The sequence below is a fragment of the Bison bison genome, unplaced genomic scaffold (genome assembly GCF_000754665.1).
Source record: "Bison bison bison isolate TAMUID 2011002044 unplaced genomic scaffold, Bison_UMD1.0 scf7180017864472, whole genome shotgun sequence".
Taxonomy (NCBI): domain Eukaryota; kingdom Metazoa; phylum Chordata; class Mammalia; order Artiodactyla; family Bovidae; genus Bison; species Bison bison.
Genome location: NW_011495033.1, coordinates 6,460,305 through 6,479,367, shown reverse-complemented (window position 1 = coordinate 6,479,367; position 19,063 = coordinate 6,460,305). Strand labels below are relative to the sequence as shown.

At 40.2% G+C, this 19,063-nt stretch overlaps 1 protein-coding gene across 1 annotated transcript in view; it reads left to right on the top strand.

The window, feature by feature from the left end:
• The window catches only part of MYO1D (myosin ID), a 254,685-nt gene that overhangs the window by 132,849 nt on the left and 102,773 nt on the right, over window positions 1-19,063 (top strand). The window contains exon 20 of the mRNA XM_010861705.1: window positions 17,983-18,137. Coding sequence (XP_010860007.1) covers window positions 17,983-18,137 — 155 coding nt within the window. The remainder of the gene's footprint in view (window positions 1-17,982; window positions 18,138-19,063) is intronic.

The window sequence follows — 19,063 nt, the reverse complement described above, 5'->3', positions numbered from 1 at the left end:
CCAGACCACCTGACCTGCCTCTTGAGAAATCTGTATGCAGGTCAGGAAGCAACAGATAGAACTGGACATGGAACAACAGACTGGTTCCAAACAGGAAAAGGAGTACATCAAGGCTGTATATTGTCACCCTGCTTATTTAACTTATATGCAGAGTACATCATGAGAAACGCTGGACTGGAAGAAACACAAGCTGGAATCAAGATTGCCGGGAGAAATATCAATAACCTCACATATGCAGATGACACCACCCTTATGGCAGAAAGTGAAGAGGAACTAAAAGCCTCTTGATGAAAGTGAAAGTGGAGAGTGAAAAAGTTGGCTTAAAGCTCAACTTTCAGAAAACGAAGATCATGGCATCTGGTCCCATCACTTCATGGGAAATAGATGGGGAAACAGTGGAAACAGTGTCAGACTTTATTTTTTGGGGCTCCAAAATCACTGCAGATGGTGATTGCAGCCATGAAATTAAAAGATGCTTACTCCTTGGAAGGAAAGTTATGACCAACCTAGATAGCATATTCAAAAGCAGGGATATTACTTTACCAACAAAGGTCTGTCTAGTCAAGGCTATGGTTTTTCCTGTGATCATATATGGATGTGAGAGATGGACTGTGAAGAAGGCTGAGTGCCAAAGAATTGATGCTTTTGAACTGTGGTGTTGGAGAAGACTCTTGAGAGTCCCTTGGACTGCAAGGAGATCCAACCAGTCCATTCTGAAGGAGATCAGCCCTGGGATTTCTTTGGAAGGAATGATGCTGAAGCTGAAACTCCAGTACTTTGGCCACCTCATGTGAAGAGTTGACTCATTGGAAAAGACTCTGATGCTGGGGGGGATTGGGAGCAGGAGGAGAAGAGGACGACATGAGATAAGATGGCTGGATGGCATCACTGACTTGATGGACGTGAGTCTGGGTGAACTCCAGGAGTTGGTAATAAACAGGGAGGCCTGGCGTGCTGCGATTCATGGGGTCGCAAAGAGTCGGATATGACTGAGTGACTGAACTGAACTGAACCCCATTTCCAGGAGAAAGCAATGGCAACCCACTCCAGTACTCTTGCCTGGAAAATCCCATGGACAGAGGAGCCTGGTAGGCACGACTGAGCAGCTTCACTTTCACTTTTCACTTTCATGCATTGGAGAAGGAAATGGCAACCCACTCCAATGTTCTTGCCTGGAGAATCCCAGGGACAGTGGAGCCTGGTGGGCTGCCGTCTATGGAGTCTCACAGAGTCGGACACGACTGAAGCGACTTAGCAGCAGCAGTAGCAGCAGCAATCCCATTTCCAATAAGGAATTTGACAAACTTTATCTAAATATGAAAAAGCCTTGCAACTTCCCTGGTGGGCCAGTGGCTGAGACTCCACACTCCCAATGCAGGGGTCCCAGGGTTCAATTCCTAGTCAGGAAACTACATCCTGCATGCCACAGTTAAGACCCCGTGCAGCCAAATAAATAATCAAATTTGCATGCCACAAATGAGATACTTGCACCAAAAGGAAAAAATGACTCAAGCATTTAAATTAATAAAAGAGGCTACAGCGGGCCCAGGTTCCTTGGTAACTCACTCTAAATTAATTTGTATCATAAAGTATGAAGTTCATTTGTGATGAAAACATTATGACTAGGTTGCACATTTTCTTCTTGGTGATGCCCTTGATTCCCTGTCCAAGTGAGGACTATTTGGAGAAACTTGGAGTTGATATGGAAATGTTGTTAATATTCAGTGCAGTTAGATAGATTGCTATTGGAAATTTATTAAAGAGTTTTGCTCAGTTGCCTTCATCAAGCAATTCAAATCAAGGGTTGAAGGGCCTTGTCAATCAATAATAGAAACTCAAGCCTTTAGTCAGTTGATTACAGTTATTTTCTTTGGCCTGAATAATATTGATCAGTAGTACTAGGCTTATAATTAGGTGCTTGTGCCTGAAGTTGATTAAACTGGCTTGAAGACAATTTTTTTGGTACTGCTCACAGCCTGTATTTTGTAGAAAAGGCTTTATTTCACCAGTAGAACGTCATGTACTTTATTTACACACACTGGTATTATTTTTGGAGCTTGTGGTCCAGGGGTGTGGTCACAGGAATGCCAGTAGCCTTGAAGATATATCTGTTTTAAAGCACATTTACTAATTAATGTTCATTGTAACAACTCTGAATCCTTAAGAAAGTAAAAGAATAATTTTATAATGTTTAAGGAAGCTGGAAAACATCCTAAGAAAGTCTGTGTTCTTACATGTTCTTCCAACATGGTAAAAAAATTTTTTTTTAATTTGTTGGAAGTAATATTTTCTGCAAAGGAATTAACTCTTAGTTATCCTGAACTCTGCATTCTTTCCATGATACGTTTACAAAATTAAGGTTTCTCTGATTTCAGGTCACTATTGCTGCATAACAATTTACCCCAAACTTACAACCAGCTACTTTTTATTATGATTATACCTCCTGGTGGCGCAGATGGTTAAGAATCTCCCTGCAGTGCAGGAGACCCGGGTTCCATCCCTGGGTCCGGTAGATCCCACATGCTGGGGGGCAGTTAAACCTGTGTGCCACAACTGCTGAGCCCGTGTTCTAGAGCGTGTACTCCACAACGAGAGAAGCCACCGCGGTGAGAAGCCCAAGCATCACAACTAGAGAATAGCCCCTGTTCACCACAACCAGAGAAAGCTTGTCCACATCAACAAAGACCCAGCACGGCCAACAATAAGCAGCTGATTTTTTAAAAATTTATAATTCACTAAAACCGTGCCCACAAATCTCTGCAAGATAAGCTCTCCTGTTCTTGGGTTGCTTATGAGCTACTATGGGACAAGACCCCTAAGACTTTTCAGAGCCTCATTGTGAGAAAATTTGTGAGGCATGCCCTGAAGATCTTTAGAGCCTTTCATCTGCCTGGAGATTTCTATGAAGTACTGCCTTAGATCTTTCTGAGGTTTTGACAAAGGATTTTTCCAGACCCACTCTGGATCTGATCATTGCCCCGAAACCATTTCTTAATTTGAGAATCATTTGCCATCTGGAGAAGCTGAGAATAAGAAACAGTTTTATTTTCAAACCCAGCAAGTGCAAGCTCCTTTATATTTCTTCTAAACTTTGCATGAGAGCCAAGCAGCTCTGTATTAAGAGCATGCTTCTCCTCTCACGTGTTTTCATAGACAGCAAGAGGCAGCCAGATGGCACGTCCGGCATCCTGTCTGGAAATCTGTATCTTGAGCACCAGTTTGTTAGGTACATCTTCTGTTCTCTGCCTTCCCATAGGCAGCAGGGTTATCAAGTTTTCCACCACTTCATGATAAAAGCCTCCTTGCCTCGTGCTTGAGATCATATTTTCCTTGCTTCCCTTCAGGCCCTCGTGACCGCCTCCTTAAAGCCCATCGTGATTCCACCAGCAGGCTCCTCAAGGCTCTTCCAGCTACCACCCACTTCCCAAAGCCAGGGCCAACTGTTTAAGGATTCTGCTACAGGAGCACCTCACAGTTCCCAAATTTGGATTTCAGTCAACTGTTGCTTGGGTGCTACCTTCCACCCTAAGACTTAGTGGAGTTAAAAAAAAAAATGACCATTTAATTATTTTTTACACTTTTATTTTATATTGGAGTATAGTCAATTAACAGTGATGTGTTAGTTTCAAGTGTACAGCAGAGTGATTCAGTTATACCCATACAAGTATCCTTCCTTTTCAGATTCTTTTCCCACTTAGATTACTGTAGAGTATTGGGCCAAGTTCCCTGTGCTATACAGTCAGTCCTTGTTGGTTGTCTACTTTAAATCTAGTAGCATATGACCATTTTATTCTGATCACGGATTCCGTGGGTCCAGAATTTGAAAAGGGCACCATGGGGCCAGTTTACCTTTGCTCCACAATATGCAGGGTTTTAGTTAGGAAGTCACAAAAGCTGGGAGTTACCCAATGACTGAGGATCTTTGGGACCCTCATATGCTCACTCATCTGGTGCTGAGGCTGGGAGGGCTCATCCCAGAGCTGCTGACTAGAAGGTCAGCACCTGACCTCACAGCACAGCGACCTCGGGATAGTCAGCCCTCCTACAAAATGACTCAAAGCACAAGCACTCTGTTGCCCCAAATGATGGTTGTTCATAGAAGAATAAGATGAGCTTCCCTGGTGACTCAGATGGTAAAAAATCCACCTGCAGTGCAAGACACCCGGGTTCAGTCCCTGGGTGGGAAAGATCCCCTGGTGAAAGGACTGGCTACCCACTCCACTATTCTTGGGATTCCCTCATGGCTCAGACAGTAAAGAATCTGCCTGCAATGCAGGAGACCCAGATTCAATCCCTGGGTCAGGAAGATCCCTTGGAGGAGAAAATGGCAAAACCCACTCCAGTATTCTTGCCTGGAGAACTCCATGGACAGAGGAGCCTGGCAGGCTACAGTCCATGGGGTCGCAAAGAATTGGACACAAATAAGCAACTAACACTTTCATAGGGTGATAAACTCTTATTTATCCCAAATAGTACGTTATTTCCATGACAAATCAGTATCATTAAGATCTCTGATTTATAGCTAGTTGGGCAAAGGAGAGGGGGAAGAGAGGAGAAAGAAAGGAAGGAAGAGGGAAGGAAAGAAAGAGGTAAAGGGAGAGAAAAAAGGAAAACTGGGAGAACAGAGAGCAGAGACACAAAAGCAAGGAATAAAGTCACCAGGCATCCTGCAAAAAGCCAGAGCATCTGTCTCCCAAGCCTCTGAAAGGAAAACAGAATGAACAGAATGTTCTCCATCATTGAGCAGCCAAATCAATTTGTTAATTGAGATCAAAAGAGCATAAATATTATAACTCTGCAGTCAAACCAAAGAACTGAAGTAGAGAATAGTTAAATCCCAAAGGCCAAGTGTGTATATCACCACACAGAAAATACCTGAAGCACTGAAATGACCAGCACAATTTTATGAAAGCCCTTTGTGTGTTAATCACATCCCTGATGGGGGTGAGAGGACCCCAGGTTAATGCAGTCCCTTAGAGGTGTATGTAGAGAGCAGTAACTACAGAAAAGAGATACCCCCACTCAAAAAGACTTGGAGTAGCTGCTTTCCAGGAGTAAGTCTGGAAGAGAAGGTCCCAGAGTGAATACTAGTGCATTCTCCTCCCTGGTCAGACCAGGATGGTTTTTAAAGGAGTTGGTCACCATTTAAAAGATTAACTTTTTTCAAATAAATGCATATTTAGAGGGTTGACATTTAGAAAACGCAAGTTTTGTGGAATTGTGATATGTTTTAGAATCGTAATGTTAAAAAGATGAATGGCAGATTAATGGAGAATCATAAATGTTAAAAAGATGAATGGCAGATTAATGGAATAGAAAAGGAAGAATATTGTTTTTAAAAAAAGATTAATTTGTTTCAAAGTCACAAAGTGCTTGTGGCCCATTCCATTATCAGAGATTTTGTCATAAAGTGTCAGAGCCTTTTCTCGTGATTCCCACAGTCTCCAGAAGTCTGCAACTTCTAGAAATTATTGTTTGGGATTCTGGTGTTTATAGGCTGCATTTTGAGGCCCCACAGTTTTCCGTGACAAAGCCTGTATGCCCACATATAGGTGCAGAAAGGGAGATAAAGATGGAATATGAAGCAAGAGAGACAGCAAGCATAATTCAGAACGATCCATGCATCCCAGTGTTGGCTGTAGCACTGTTTACAATAGCCAAGACATGGAAGCACCCTGAACGTCCACTGACAGGAGAATGGACAGAGATGTGGTGCATATAGACAGTGGGTTACTACTACACAGCCATAAAACGGAGTGAAATGATATCATCTGCAGCAACACAGAGAGACCTAGAGATCGTCATACTGAGTGAAGTCAGTCAGAGAGAGAAAAACAAATATCATGTGCTGTCCCTTATATAAGGAATCTTAAAAATAGTAGAAATGAACTTATTATCTACAGAACAGAAATAGTCACAGATGTAGAAAACAAACTTATGGGTTACCAGGTGATAGGGCCGGGGAGGGATAAATTGGGAGACTGGGATTAACATATACACACTTCCATGTGTAAAATAGATACCTAATAAAACCCTACTGTATAGCACAGGAAACTCTTTTCAGTACTCTGTAATGACCTATATGGGACAAGAATTTTTAACAGAGTGGATATATGTTTAAAGAAAAAAAGATAAAAAGATGATAGGTGGTTATCTTGGACTTTGAGGGATTATTAACCCTGTTCCTGTTCTTATCCTACAAAGCGAGGCTGAACCTAATCCAACAACTGTGGGTTTATAGCCTCAACATAATTTTTTTAATTATTGAAAACTGGAGATTGGAAACCAAAGATTATCAGTCTATTAAAAGAAATCAAATGAAGTCAAATTCTCTTGCAAGGAATCTTACTAAATAAGTAGAATATTGTTGTTTAGTCACTAAGTCGTGTCCAACTCTTTGTAACTCCATAGACTGTAGCCTGCCAGGCTGCTCTGTCCCTGGGATCTTCCAAGCAAGACTACTGGTGTGGGTTGCCATTTCCTTCTCCAGTGGATCTTCCCTAACCAGGAATTGAACCCACATCTCTTGCATTGGAGATGGATTCTTTACCACTGAGCCACCTGGGAAGCCCATTAAGTAGAATATATAGGCCACCAAATATAGTTTAAATTCCAAACCATCTATTTCAAGCAGTTTGAATAAACCTATATTCTATTGTTGTATTTTAATTAGTTCCTTTAAGATTACCATTATAGCATTTGCCTGGTTTGTCACCTTCAAAGATTAACTATTTTCTTTATAAAATTCTCACAATCCTAAAGGTACAATTCATGAAAACAGAGAAAAGATGAAGGGAAAGTTCTGTATTTTGTGAGTTTGTTCTTAGTACAGTGGCTCTCTGGCTTTCTAGGTCTAAGTAATGAGCTAATCTTTTTAGCTCTCAAAAGCTAAGTAAGTCAATTTGACTTACAAATATAGAACTAAGTCTTTAAAAAGAACATTCAGAGGAAACTCTCTGGCATGATGGAAATATTCTCTCTCTTGATTTGGATGTCAAAAATCATCTACCTAAACACTTAAACATCTGTGAATTTTACTGCTCCTAATTTTACTGTAAAAACCTCAATTTTTAAAAATAGTATTTGATGGGTCAAGATGTATGGAGTGTTTTGGTGTGAATAGAATCATATATTTTCATTTCCAGTTAATTATTTTCTTACCTGTTGTTTATAAAAGTAGTAAAAACAACAAAAAAAATAGACAGTATCTATTAACATAGCCTCTGTCATTTAAAAATTCTATTTAAAGATCCAGCCAAGGTCTCTAGGATTGGTCATTATGCTTGGTTTTAGCCTGATAATACTTTTCTACAAGTGAAAGTGAAAGTCGCTCAGTCATGTCCAACTCTGCGACCCCATGGACTATATAGTCCATGGATTCTCCAGGACAGAATACTGGAGTGGGTTGCCATTCCTTCTCCAGGAGATCTTCCCAACCCAGGGATCGAACTCAGGTCTCCTGCATTGCAGGCGGATTCTGTACTGTCTGAGCCATCAGGGAAGTCCAAGAACACTGGAGTGAGTAGCCTACCCCTTCTCCATCTGATCTTCCCAACCCAGCAATCAAACCAGGGTCTCCTGCATTGCAGGAGATTCTTTACCAGCTGAGTACAAGGGAGGAAGTATATTCTCTCCTTTATCCACAATGCTCTGCTGCCGAAGATTACTGTTGGGTTAGAAAAAAACTTAAAACTAATATTGTAGTGGGACTTCCCTGGTGGTCCAGTAAGAATCCACCTTCCAATGCAGAAACAAGGGTTCAATCCCTGGCTGGAGAAGTAAGGTCCCGCATGCCGCAACTAAGACCCAATACAGCCAAATAAATAAATAAGTATTTTTTAAACTAATATTGTAGTGATGATATGATAATAAGTACAGTAAGTCAGGCAGAGAAGCAGAAATATCCAATGACATTGCTTATATGTGGAATCTAAAAAAGAAATGATACAAATGAACTTACAACATGAAAAGAGATTTGCAGACTTAGAGAACTGAACTTATGGTTGCAGGGATGGGGAAGGATCGGGGAAGGGATAGTTAGGGAGTTTGGGATCAACATATACAAACTGCTGTTTTTAAAATGGATAACCAACAAGGACCTACTGTGTAGTACAGGGAACTCTGCTCAGTGTTGTGTGGCAGCCTGGATGGGAGGGGAGTTTAGCAGAGAACAGATAGATACATCTATATGTATGGCTGAGTCCCTTTGCTGTTCACCTGAAACTGTCCACACCATTGTCTGTTAATTGGCTATATCCCAATACAAAACAAAAAGTTTTTTTTTTTTAATTTTTAAGTACATTCTAGTATATACTGTAAAGAGAAATACTGTTTTATCTATCAAGGAGTATTGTAAAATAAAAACAATAGAAGGACAAAACTTCATACTTGCCTAAAGAGAAAGCTGTCAGGCAAGGAGATAATTCTAGTGGGAAAAGCACTCAGATAACACATAGATGTGACCTATGAATAAGCTGAGCAGTGTGGGTGCATTTTTTATTAGTGAACCATCCTTACACTGTTGGCTATATGCCCTTTTGGTCATGGTGTATTATCCTGCTGAAATCAGTTTGTTAATTCTTTCAGATATTTGCATCTGTCCTTATGAGATTGGTCTCTGGGGGTGTGTCTGTGAAAGAGATATTCCTCAAGTTTTGCTGCCAGGATTAAGTAAAATGAGTCGGGATGGTGTCTGTCCATTTCTGTTCTAGAGGATTTTCCACAGCATAGGAATTACCTGGGGCGTGGTTTGCCTGTCCCATCATCTGTGCCCAATAATGTTTAGGAGAATGTTTTTATGACAACATAAAACAATTTCCCCTAGTTATGAATTGATTCTGATTATTTCACCTTTCTTTGAGTCAATTTTTATAATTTATATTTTCCTATAAAAGCGTGCATTTCACAAACTACTTAATTTATTAACAGAAAATTATAAATGTCATTCTCATAATTTCTAAAAACAACACATCCTTTCTTAAATCCCTTTCTCATTCCTCATGTTAGATATTTGTGTTTTTGCCTTGTTTTATTCCTGACTAGACCTTGCCATGGGTTTGGTGGTTTAATGGTCTGTTCAAAGAACCAACTCTTGGGTTTATCATCTATTTTGTTTTTCTCATGCATCAGTTTCTGCTTTTATCGTCACTAATTTTTACTTTGGTTTTTTTAGTCCTTTATCTAGGTTTTTAAATCTAGATTTAAAATTAAATAGATAGATTTTAATCTATCTATTTAATTTGGGTTTTACTCTATCTATTTAATTTGGGTTTCCCTGATAGCTCAGTCGGTAAAGAATCTGCCTGTGGTGCAGGAGACCTGGGTTTGAGCCCTGGATCAGGAAGATCCCCTGGAGAAGGGAATTGCAACCCACTCCAGTGTTCTTGTCTGGAGAATTCCATGGACATGTAGTCACAAAGAAAGAGTCGGACACAACAGAGCTACTAACACTTTCACTACTTCCACTTTGGTATTTAATTTACTTCCTTTTTCTTGTTTAATAACAAAAGTATTTAAGGCAGTGTGTTTTCTTTTGAATGTAGCTTTGACTGCATCCATGAATACTAATGTAAAATTCTCTTTTTCATTAATTTCTTTATTGTCTATAACTGCAATTATCATCTCTAATCCAGCCTAAAGAGATACTTTAAAAAAAATAGTTCTCAATGATAAGGTTGTTTTACTGTTAACCTTTATATAATTTCTAGTTTTATGTCACTGTGATTAGGGCCAGTGCGTATCCTACTTTTTGTAACTGGGAAGAGGAGTGTTACTTTTGGCCCAATTCATAATCAGTGCAGTTCAGTCGCTCAATCGTGTCTGACTCTTTGCGACCCCATGGACTGCAACATGCCAGGCCTCCCTTCTAAATGCTCTGGGGACCACGATAAATGTGTATAAGATTTTCATGTAACTACAAAATCAAATCTGTTGATTATTCAGACGGTCTCCACACTCATTTGCTTTTTGACTACTAGAACTGCCAAGCACCAGGTCACCCGCGGACATCGCGATTTTGTCCATTTCTTTTGCGTGAGAACAGTTTTTGCTTCGTTTCAGTACCATGTTATTCAGTCGCATGAAGATGATCGTTTTCATTTTTTATTACATTTTTGTCAATATAAAAGAAACAAGTCTTGTGGGTTTTGCCTTGGATTTTGCTTTGCCTATTATTCCTATTCCCATCCTCACTTTCTTCCTGGCACGTCTTTGTCCATCCTTTCATTTATCTTTCTGTGTCTTTTTGTTTTAGATGCATCTAAACATCTATACTCTGTTATAAATGGAGTATAGTTAAATTTTGTCTTTGACCTAATCTGTGAGCCATCTTCATCCCATAAAGGAGTTATATCCCATTTCTTATAAAAAATGACAGTATTTTGGCTTTTTAAATTTGTGTTATTCAAGCACTTTCCATTTTTAATACTTCCCTGCTATTTCCTTCTTCTTGTCTAGTTGTTGTTGTTCGAGTTTTATTGATTCTTTTTTTACTAATGATTGGAAAGTTATACATTCTTTTTGCTTATCTGGTTGTGTTCACTATTTGATTATCCATACGGAAGAGAGTCTGGGAGACTTGAGTTAGATGACCATCAGAGATTGTATCTGCCCTGCTCAAACCTTTAAAACCAAAGAGGAGGAAGGTTTAGATTTATCACAGCGTAGAGATCCCCTGGATTATGAGAAATAAGAAGGCAGCTAGTAGAGGGGGAGCCTTGATAAGGAGTTTCACTTTTGTTTAGAGAACTTATTTGTGTGTTTTAGGTGCCTAGAGATCTCTAAGGTAAAATCCCTTCTCTAACTGATGTAATTGCATACAGTACCTTCCCTTGGCATGATACTCCTGTAGTTTTTCAGATTTGGCTGGCATATCTTCTCTTAGAGTAGAAAGACCCTCAAAGGCAGAGGGGTTTTGTTTATTTATCTTTTTTGCATGCCCGAGTTGCTCCTATTAGAGAAGGCAATGGCACCCGACTCCAGTACTCTTGCCTGGAAAATCCCATGGATGGAGGAGCCTGGTGAGCTGCAGTCCATGGGGTCGCTAAGAGTCGGACATGACTGAGCAACTTCCCTTTCACTTTTCACTTTCATGCATTGGAGAAGGAAATGGCAATCCACTCCGGTGTTCTTGCCTGGAGAATCCCAGGGACGGGGAAGCCTGGTGGGCTGCCATCAATGGGGTCACACAGGGTCGGACACGACTGAAGTGACTTAGCAGCAGCAGCAGCAGCAGCAGCACGAACTTATGAGGCAAACAGAGCATCTAGTAGAATCCTTATTTTGCAGAAAAGGAAAGAGTTGCGCTCCAAATTAAATGATTTTCTCAAGCTCACATGGCTAAACGGAGATGACACCCAGGTCATCCTTTACTCCGCTGCTTTCCCCCACCTACCATCCTGTCTCCCAGAACAAAAGAGATGTCCTGGATGCTGTTTGTCTTGCCTTGATGACAACAGGGACTTAATCTTTCATTATTTGTGCAGCAGAGGAAAGTAGGTGCCGTTTGCCCTATTTTCTGCTGGGACTCTGGCACTGCTGTAAGCCCTGAGCACACATGAGGAATTCCTATGCTCGGTGAAGTCATCCAGACAGGGAGGAATAGGGAAGGGCAAGAAGGGAAGCCCACCCCCTGAGGTGGGAAGGTGGCTCAGAAAACCATCAGAGACGCCTCTGCTCTGGCCCAGCAGCATCCAGAAGGGACCCTCTCCCTGAATGGTTTCAGCATTCACAGCTGCACAGCAGTCCCTTTCCCCAAACCCCTGCAGTTAATGTTGCTGGGATGTGCCAGCGAAGTTAGTGCTATTAGATTTCTCATTTTATTAGGCTTTAATCAAGCTCTCCTGTGAAGTGCTCCATCAATTCTAGTTTGCATTTTTGCATATAAAATAATCAAAGGAGAGTGAAGCGTCGTAGACACAGCATGTTTTTTTAATGAAAATGATATTTTTAATTTAGTCATATAAAAATCATCTGGAAAAAAATAAAAATAAAAATCATCTTGGGGTGGGGAAGGGAAGAATTGGGAGTTTGGGATTAGCAGATGCAAAGTAATATATATAGGATGGGTAAACAACAAGCTTCTCCTGTATAGCACAGGGAACTTGATTCAATATCCTGTGATAAACCTTAATGGAAAAGAAATGAAAACATATATATATGTATATATATATATATAACAAAGAAAGTGAAAGTCACTTAGTCATGTCCAACTCTTTTCAACCCCGTGGACTATACAGTCAGTCCATGGAATTCTCCAAGCCAAAATACTGGAGTGGGTAGCCTTTTCCTTCTCCAGGGGATCTTCCGAACCCAGGAATCGAACCGAGGTCTCCCATATTGCAGGCGGATTCTTTACCAGCTGAGCCACAGGGAAGCCCATGTATAACTGAGTCACTTTGCTGTACAGCAGAAATTAACACTACACTGTAAATCAACTATACTTCAATAAAATATTTTTTAAAGAACTTTCTAAAAAGCCAGTGTAGGGACTTCCCTGTGGTCCAGTGGTTAAACCTCTACACTTCCATGCAGGACAGAGGGTGAGTTCAACCCCTGGTCGAAAAACTAAGATTCCCACATGCCATGTAGTGCAGCCAATAAATTAACAAAATAAAACTATTTTATTTAAAAAAATGTACACCAAACAAAAAATCATCTGGATGTTATACATCTAAGTGAGAGAGAGATTTATATATTCTCTTACACAGGCCTTAAAAAACCCATGATCCAAGAGGGAGGAAATTATAGGTATCAGATCAGATCAGATCAGATCAGTCGCTCAGTCGTGTCTGACTCTTTGCGACCGCATGAATCGCAGCACGCCAGGCCTCCCTGTCCATCACCAACTCCCGGAGTTCACCCAGACTCACATCCATCGGGTCAGTGATGCCATCCAGCCATCTCATCCTCTGTCGTCCCCTTCTCCTCCTGCCCCCAATCCCTCCCAGCATCAGAGTCTTTTCCAATGAGTCAACTCCTCACATGAGGTGGCCAAAGTACTGGAGTTTCAGCTTTAGCATCATTCCTTCCAAAGAAATCCCAGGGCTGATCTCCTTCAGAATGGACTGGCTGGGCCTCCTTGCAGTCCAAGGGACTCTCAAGAGTCTTCTCCAACGCCACAGTTCAAAACCATCAATTCTTCAGCGCTCAGCCTTCTTCACAGTCCAACTCTCACACCCATACATGACCACAGGAAAAACCATAGCCTTGACTAGACGGTTAGTGGCTATCAAGGAGCTTCCCAGGTGGCTCAGTGGTAAAGAATGGTGAAGTGGTAAAGAATACCCGTGGTTAATTCATGTTGATGTATGACAGAAATCAAACCAGTATTGTAAACCAATCATCAATCAATTAAAAATAAATAAGTATTTTTTTAAAACCCCATGATCTGTGTAGGTTGTGAAAGGATTCCCAATTACTTGAATATTTTCCCCTCTCTCATTTGAGTACCAACCCCGGCATTCTTTAAAACCAACCTAAAAACTCCCTTCCTCTGAAAATTTATTTCCATGACATTTAGGGATACTTATTTTTACAGCTTATGTTCATTTGTGCATGATATTTGGAAAAGTCTACTGTGATAGAACATGGATCTGGGTCAGTCCACAAGCTTGTGTTCCAGTTTCAAGGTCTGCAAATCAGCTCACTTCTTTGAGCCTCAGTTTTCTTATCTGTAAAATATGGGCATGAGACTAAATGGTCTTCCAAGTGTATGAACTGTTAAAAGCTCTTCAGTTGTTGGGTATTTGTCTCTTCCACTCATCCAGCTGGGTCATGAATCCCCGCAGAAGAGAAAAGCATACCTTCTTCATCTCTGGCACTTCCGTCCCCACCCGTAGGCTGCCTGGCACTCTGCATTGCCTCCAGTGGATATCCTGTCAATGCTGATTGCCAGACCAACCGACAGCACCTGTGGTAGCCAGGAGGTGGCACTTTGGTGTTTTCTGCAGTCAGAGAACAAACCACAGAGTGAGAGATCACTCAGGTACCTGCTTTATTGACCAAAGTAGATCTAGTGATCAAAACAACCAAGGAGCTATATCTTCTAAATTTGCGTATAATAAATAAAATTTGGTAGTGGTGATGGTATTCAGGTCTATGGGTCTTCATACATGCATAGATTTCTGGAACTAGCACCACAATGAAGATGCAGTCATCTCATTACCCCCCAAAACTCCTTGTGTCAGACTCCACCTGACTCCAAACCCTGACAGCTCTATTCCAGAATATCTCATGAATTGAGTCATCCAGTAATGTAACCTTTGAGACTGGATGCTTTCTCTCACCATAATGCCTTTGAAAGCAAGCCTTGGTGTTGCATATCCATGATTTGTATTATTAACTCATTCCTTTTTATCGCTGAATAGCATTCTATCATATAGCTGTATCACAGTTTGTTTATTCACCTGTTGATGGATATTCTGGTTGTTTCCAGTTGGGAGCACTTATGAATACAACTGCTTTAAACACTCATGACTGAGACCAGGTGACTCAGTGGGTAAAGAATCTTCCTGCGGTACAGGAGATGCAGGCAGCGTGGGTTCGATCCCTGGGTTGGGAAGATCCCCTGGAGGAGGGCATGGCAACCCACTCCAGTATTCTTGCCTGGAGAATCCCATGCACAGAGGAGCCTGGCAGGCTGTAGTCTGTAGTGTTGCACAGAGCCTGATACGACTGAAGCAACGAGCACGCACATGTGCAAACATTCATGTGTGAGTTTTCGTGTGAACACAAATTGTGCTTTTTTTTTTGGCTGCACTAGGTCTTCGTTGCTTTTTGTGCAGGCTTTCTCCAGTTGCCGTGAGTGGGGATTACTCTTCCTTGCAGTACGTGGGCTTCTCATTGCAGTGGCTTCTCTTGTGGAGCATGGGCTTTAGGCACATGGGAGTTGTGGCTCGTGAGCTCAGGGGTTGTGGCGCACAGGCTTAGCTGCTCCGCGGCATGTGGGATCTTCCTGGACCAAGGATCGAATCCATGTCTCTTGTATTGGTGAAAGTGAAAGTCACTCAGTCATGTCCGACTCTTTGCGACCCTATGGGCTATACAGTCCATGGTATTCTCCCGGCCAGAATACTGGAGTGGGTAGCCTTTCCCTTCTCCAGGGGATCTTCCCAATTCAGGAATCGAACTGAGGTCTCCTGCATTGCAGGTGGATTCTTTACTGGCTGAGCCACAAGGGAAGCCCAAGAATACTGGAGTGGATAGCCTATCCCTTCTCCAGCAGATCTTCCTGACCCAGGAATCAAACTGGGGTCTCCTGCATTGCAGGTGGATACTTTACCAACTGAGCTATCAGGGAGATTCTTATCCACTGCGCCACCAAGAAGTCCGAACATAAGTTTTTATTTCCCTGGACTAAATGCCCGGGACTGAGATTTCTAGATCATGTGGTAATTCTGTGACACTGTCTTCCCAGTGACTGTACCGTTTTACATTCCTCCCAACAATGTGTGAGAGTTCCTCTGATTGTCCTACAGTCTCACCAGCATTTAGTCTTAATCACTTTTGCTGTTCATCTTCCTCTTTGTTTTGTTTTGATTTCAGCCATTCTGACAGGCTTGTGATGATATCTTGTTGCAGTTTAATTCCCATTTCCCTAATGGCTAGTCATGTTGACCATCTTTGCATGGACTTATTTGGGGAAGTGACTACAGATCTTTTGCTCATTTTAAGTTGATTTGTTTGCTCTCTCATTGTTGAATTTTAAGAGTTCTTTATTCTGGACATAGGTCCTTTATCAGATCTGTCTCTGCAGATATTTTTCCCCAGTCTGCATGCTGTCTTTTCATTCTCCCATCAGTGTCTTTCTTAGAGCAGAGTTGTAAATTTTATGCAGTTTTTTTTCTTTGTTGGGTTGTGCTTTTCGTGTCATTCCTAAGAAATCTTTGCCCAGTCCAAGGTCACAGAGATTTTCTCCTGTGTTTTCTTCTACAAGTTTTACGGTTTTACATTTAGATCAATGGCCCAATTTGAATTACTTTTTCATGAAGTGTGAAATTTAGGTCAATGTTTATTTCTTTTGGCATGTGGGTGTTCAAATCCCGAGAAATGCTGAGTTACCCAAATGCTCAAATGATCCTTTCTCCATTGAACTGCCTTTGCATTTTTGTGAAAAATCAATCAGTCATATTTATGTGGGACTATATCTTATTCTCCATTCTGTTCCCACTGATCTATGTTTTTATTCCTTTGACAGTCTTCTTGACGATTACCTTTCTTGATTACTGTTATTTTATAGTAAGAAAATCAGCTACTATGAGTCCTCCAACTTTTTTTTTTTTTTCAAATGGCTTTTGCTATTCTAGTTTCTTTGCCTTTCCATATATATTTTAGAATCAGCTTGTTGATATCTACCAAAAATTCTGCTGGAATTTTGGTCGGAATTGCATTAAATCTATAGATTTATTTGAGGAAAATTGACAGTATCCAACCATATTGAGTTTTTCAACCTAAAACACATTATTTCTCTCCATGTATTTATATTTTCTTTTATTCCTGTCATCAGCATTTTTGTTTGACTTCTTTCATCAACCTTTCATAATTCTCAGCTTACAGATCCTACACACATTTTGTTAGATTTATGTCCAAGTATTTTTGGTTTGGGAGTTGTGGATGGTTTTGGTTTTAAATTTCTGTTTCCAGTTTCTCATTGCTGGTATATAGAAATATTTTTGTCTGTTGCCCTGGTATTTGTGACCTTGCCAAACCCATATATTAGTCCTAAGACCTATTTTGTAAATTCCTTGGGACTTTCTACATAGACGATCATGTCATCTGAAAATAAAGCCATTTGTTTCGTCTGTTTTAATTTGTATGCCTTTTAATTTGTTTAAACCTGCCTTGGTACACTGGCTAGGGCTTCCAGTATGAAAGTGCCCAGCAGCAGTAAGAGCAGAAATCCTGACACTGCTCCTGATCTTTGGGAAAAGCATTCAGTCTCGCACCACTTAGCATGATGTCCGCTGTGGCATTTTGGAAGATGTCGTTTTCAGGTTGAATTCTCTTCTAATCCTTTTTGCTGAGAGATTTATTTCATGAATGGATGTTGAATTTTGTCAAATGCTTTTTCTGCGTCAGTTGACATAATCATGTGGCTTTATTTTTTATTCTGTTGCTATGAGGGATTATATTGATTGATATTTTTAATACAAAACCAGCTATGCGTTTCTTAGATTAACTCCACTCGGTCATGATGTGTCATTGTTCTCATGTAGTTTGGGATTTGATTTGCTGATATTTTGTTGGCCAGTCTAATAAGTCCATGTTCATGAAAGATATTGGATACTGGTTTTTAGTTTTCTTTTCTTATATTGCTTTTGTCAATTTTTGGTTTCAGGACAATGCTCATAAAATGAGTTATAAAGTGTTCCTTTTCTTCCATTTTCTAGAAGAGATGTAGAGAATGGATGTTATTTCTTCTTTAAATATTTGGTAGGATTTACCAATGCAATCATCTGAGCCTGAAGTTTCTTTTTTGAAAGGTTTTTAACTACAAATTTAACTTCTGTAATAGATAAAGTAAGCTTCAGGTTATCTGTTTCTTCTTGGGTGAGTTTTAGTAGTTTGTGGCTTGCAAGGAATGGTTTGGTTTTGTCTAAGTTGTTCAATTTTATGCATAAGGTTGTTGTAGATATTCCTTTTTTATCCTTTTAATGTCTATGTGGTCTGTAGTAATAGCCCCTCTTCCATTCCTGATATGGGTCATTAGGTCTTTTCTCTTTTATTCTTTCAAATTAGAGATTTAGCAATTTCACCTATCTCTTGAAAGAATCAACTCTTTATTTCATTGGTTTTACACTATTTTCTACTTTAAATTTCATTAATTTCTGTTCTTATCTTTATTATTTCCTTTCATCTGCTTATTTCATAAAACTTGGTAAAGATTAACATCACCAGTATTACTGAGTAAAACCACTACAAACTGTTTAAATTCATTATTTTGAGAGCCATCCTAACAGTTTTCTGTGCTATATTTCTTTGCAGTTGACCGGTCTAAGCGTCTCCAATGGAAAGGACCAACTTGTAGTGTTCCATACAAAAGACAACAAAGACCTAATTGTCTGTCTCTTCAGCAAACAGCCAACCCACGAAAGTCGAATCGGAGAACTGGTTGGAGTCCTGGTGAATCATTTCAAGAGGTAAAGTTTGGTTTTTGCTTAACGAAGGCAAGTTTAAAATAGATGAAATCTTTCATCATAATTCTCACTGAACTTGTTTCATGCCAGTTTTAGCATATTGAGTTATTTTCCTTCTTAAGGACAACTTAAATCATCTGTTTCGCGGAAGGCGAAATTAGCATCCCAGCTTAGTTCAAGATTAGGAATGATCCTCTGCTTTTCCAGCCTCCAGCTGAACCAACAGTCAGAGATTTCCCCAATGGCGATTTCTTCACTGCCAATCCAAACGTAATTAAATCCAAAAGACAGAAAACTTACTTTACATTCTTAGTATCACAGCTTCTCATTTATCCCGAGTATAATCAATTCAAGTATCTGCTGTGAATGTAAACAAATTAGAAGGCAGGTGTAGGATGACTTGTGGGTCCACAAAGACTAAAGGAATTCTAAGAAGCAATTACCTCTGCAAAAACATGGAGTCATGAGGGAATGCGGTATTGTCAGAGAACTTCATAGTAAACCTCACTGATGCCTAGTGTGATTGTGTATGTCTATGGAGTGAACAGTGATGTGAGAAGGAAAAACAGGCAACAGATCCTGATGGTGATGGTGTTCAGTGAGCGGATAACTCTAAGTAGAGGATTTTTGCCTGGTTATTTACTGGAGTTGTTTTAGAGGTGGAGTTCTTTCTCTAAACAAAGGCATATTTAGTATCTGACGTTCACACATGTAATTCTATGGTGTTCCTTTTTGCTAACAAATGCATGGAGAATAATTTTAGAAGTGAGCTGCAGAGGCCATTTATTTTATGCTCTAGACCAAAACAGATCTTTCAATATCTTACATAATTAAATGCTTTCAAATGGTATAAGTGAAATGATGTTGAGTGGTCACCTGGTGGAAAATAAGAATCTGACTGAGGAATTACCAAAAGATAACAATAAATA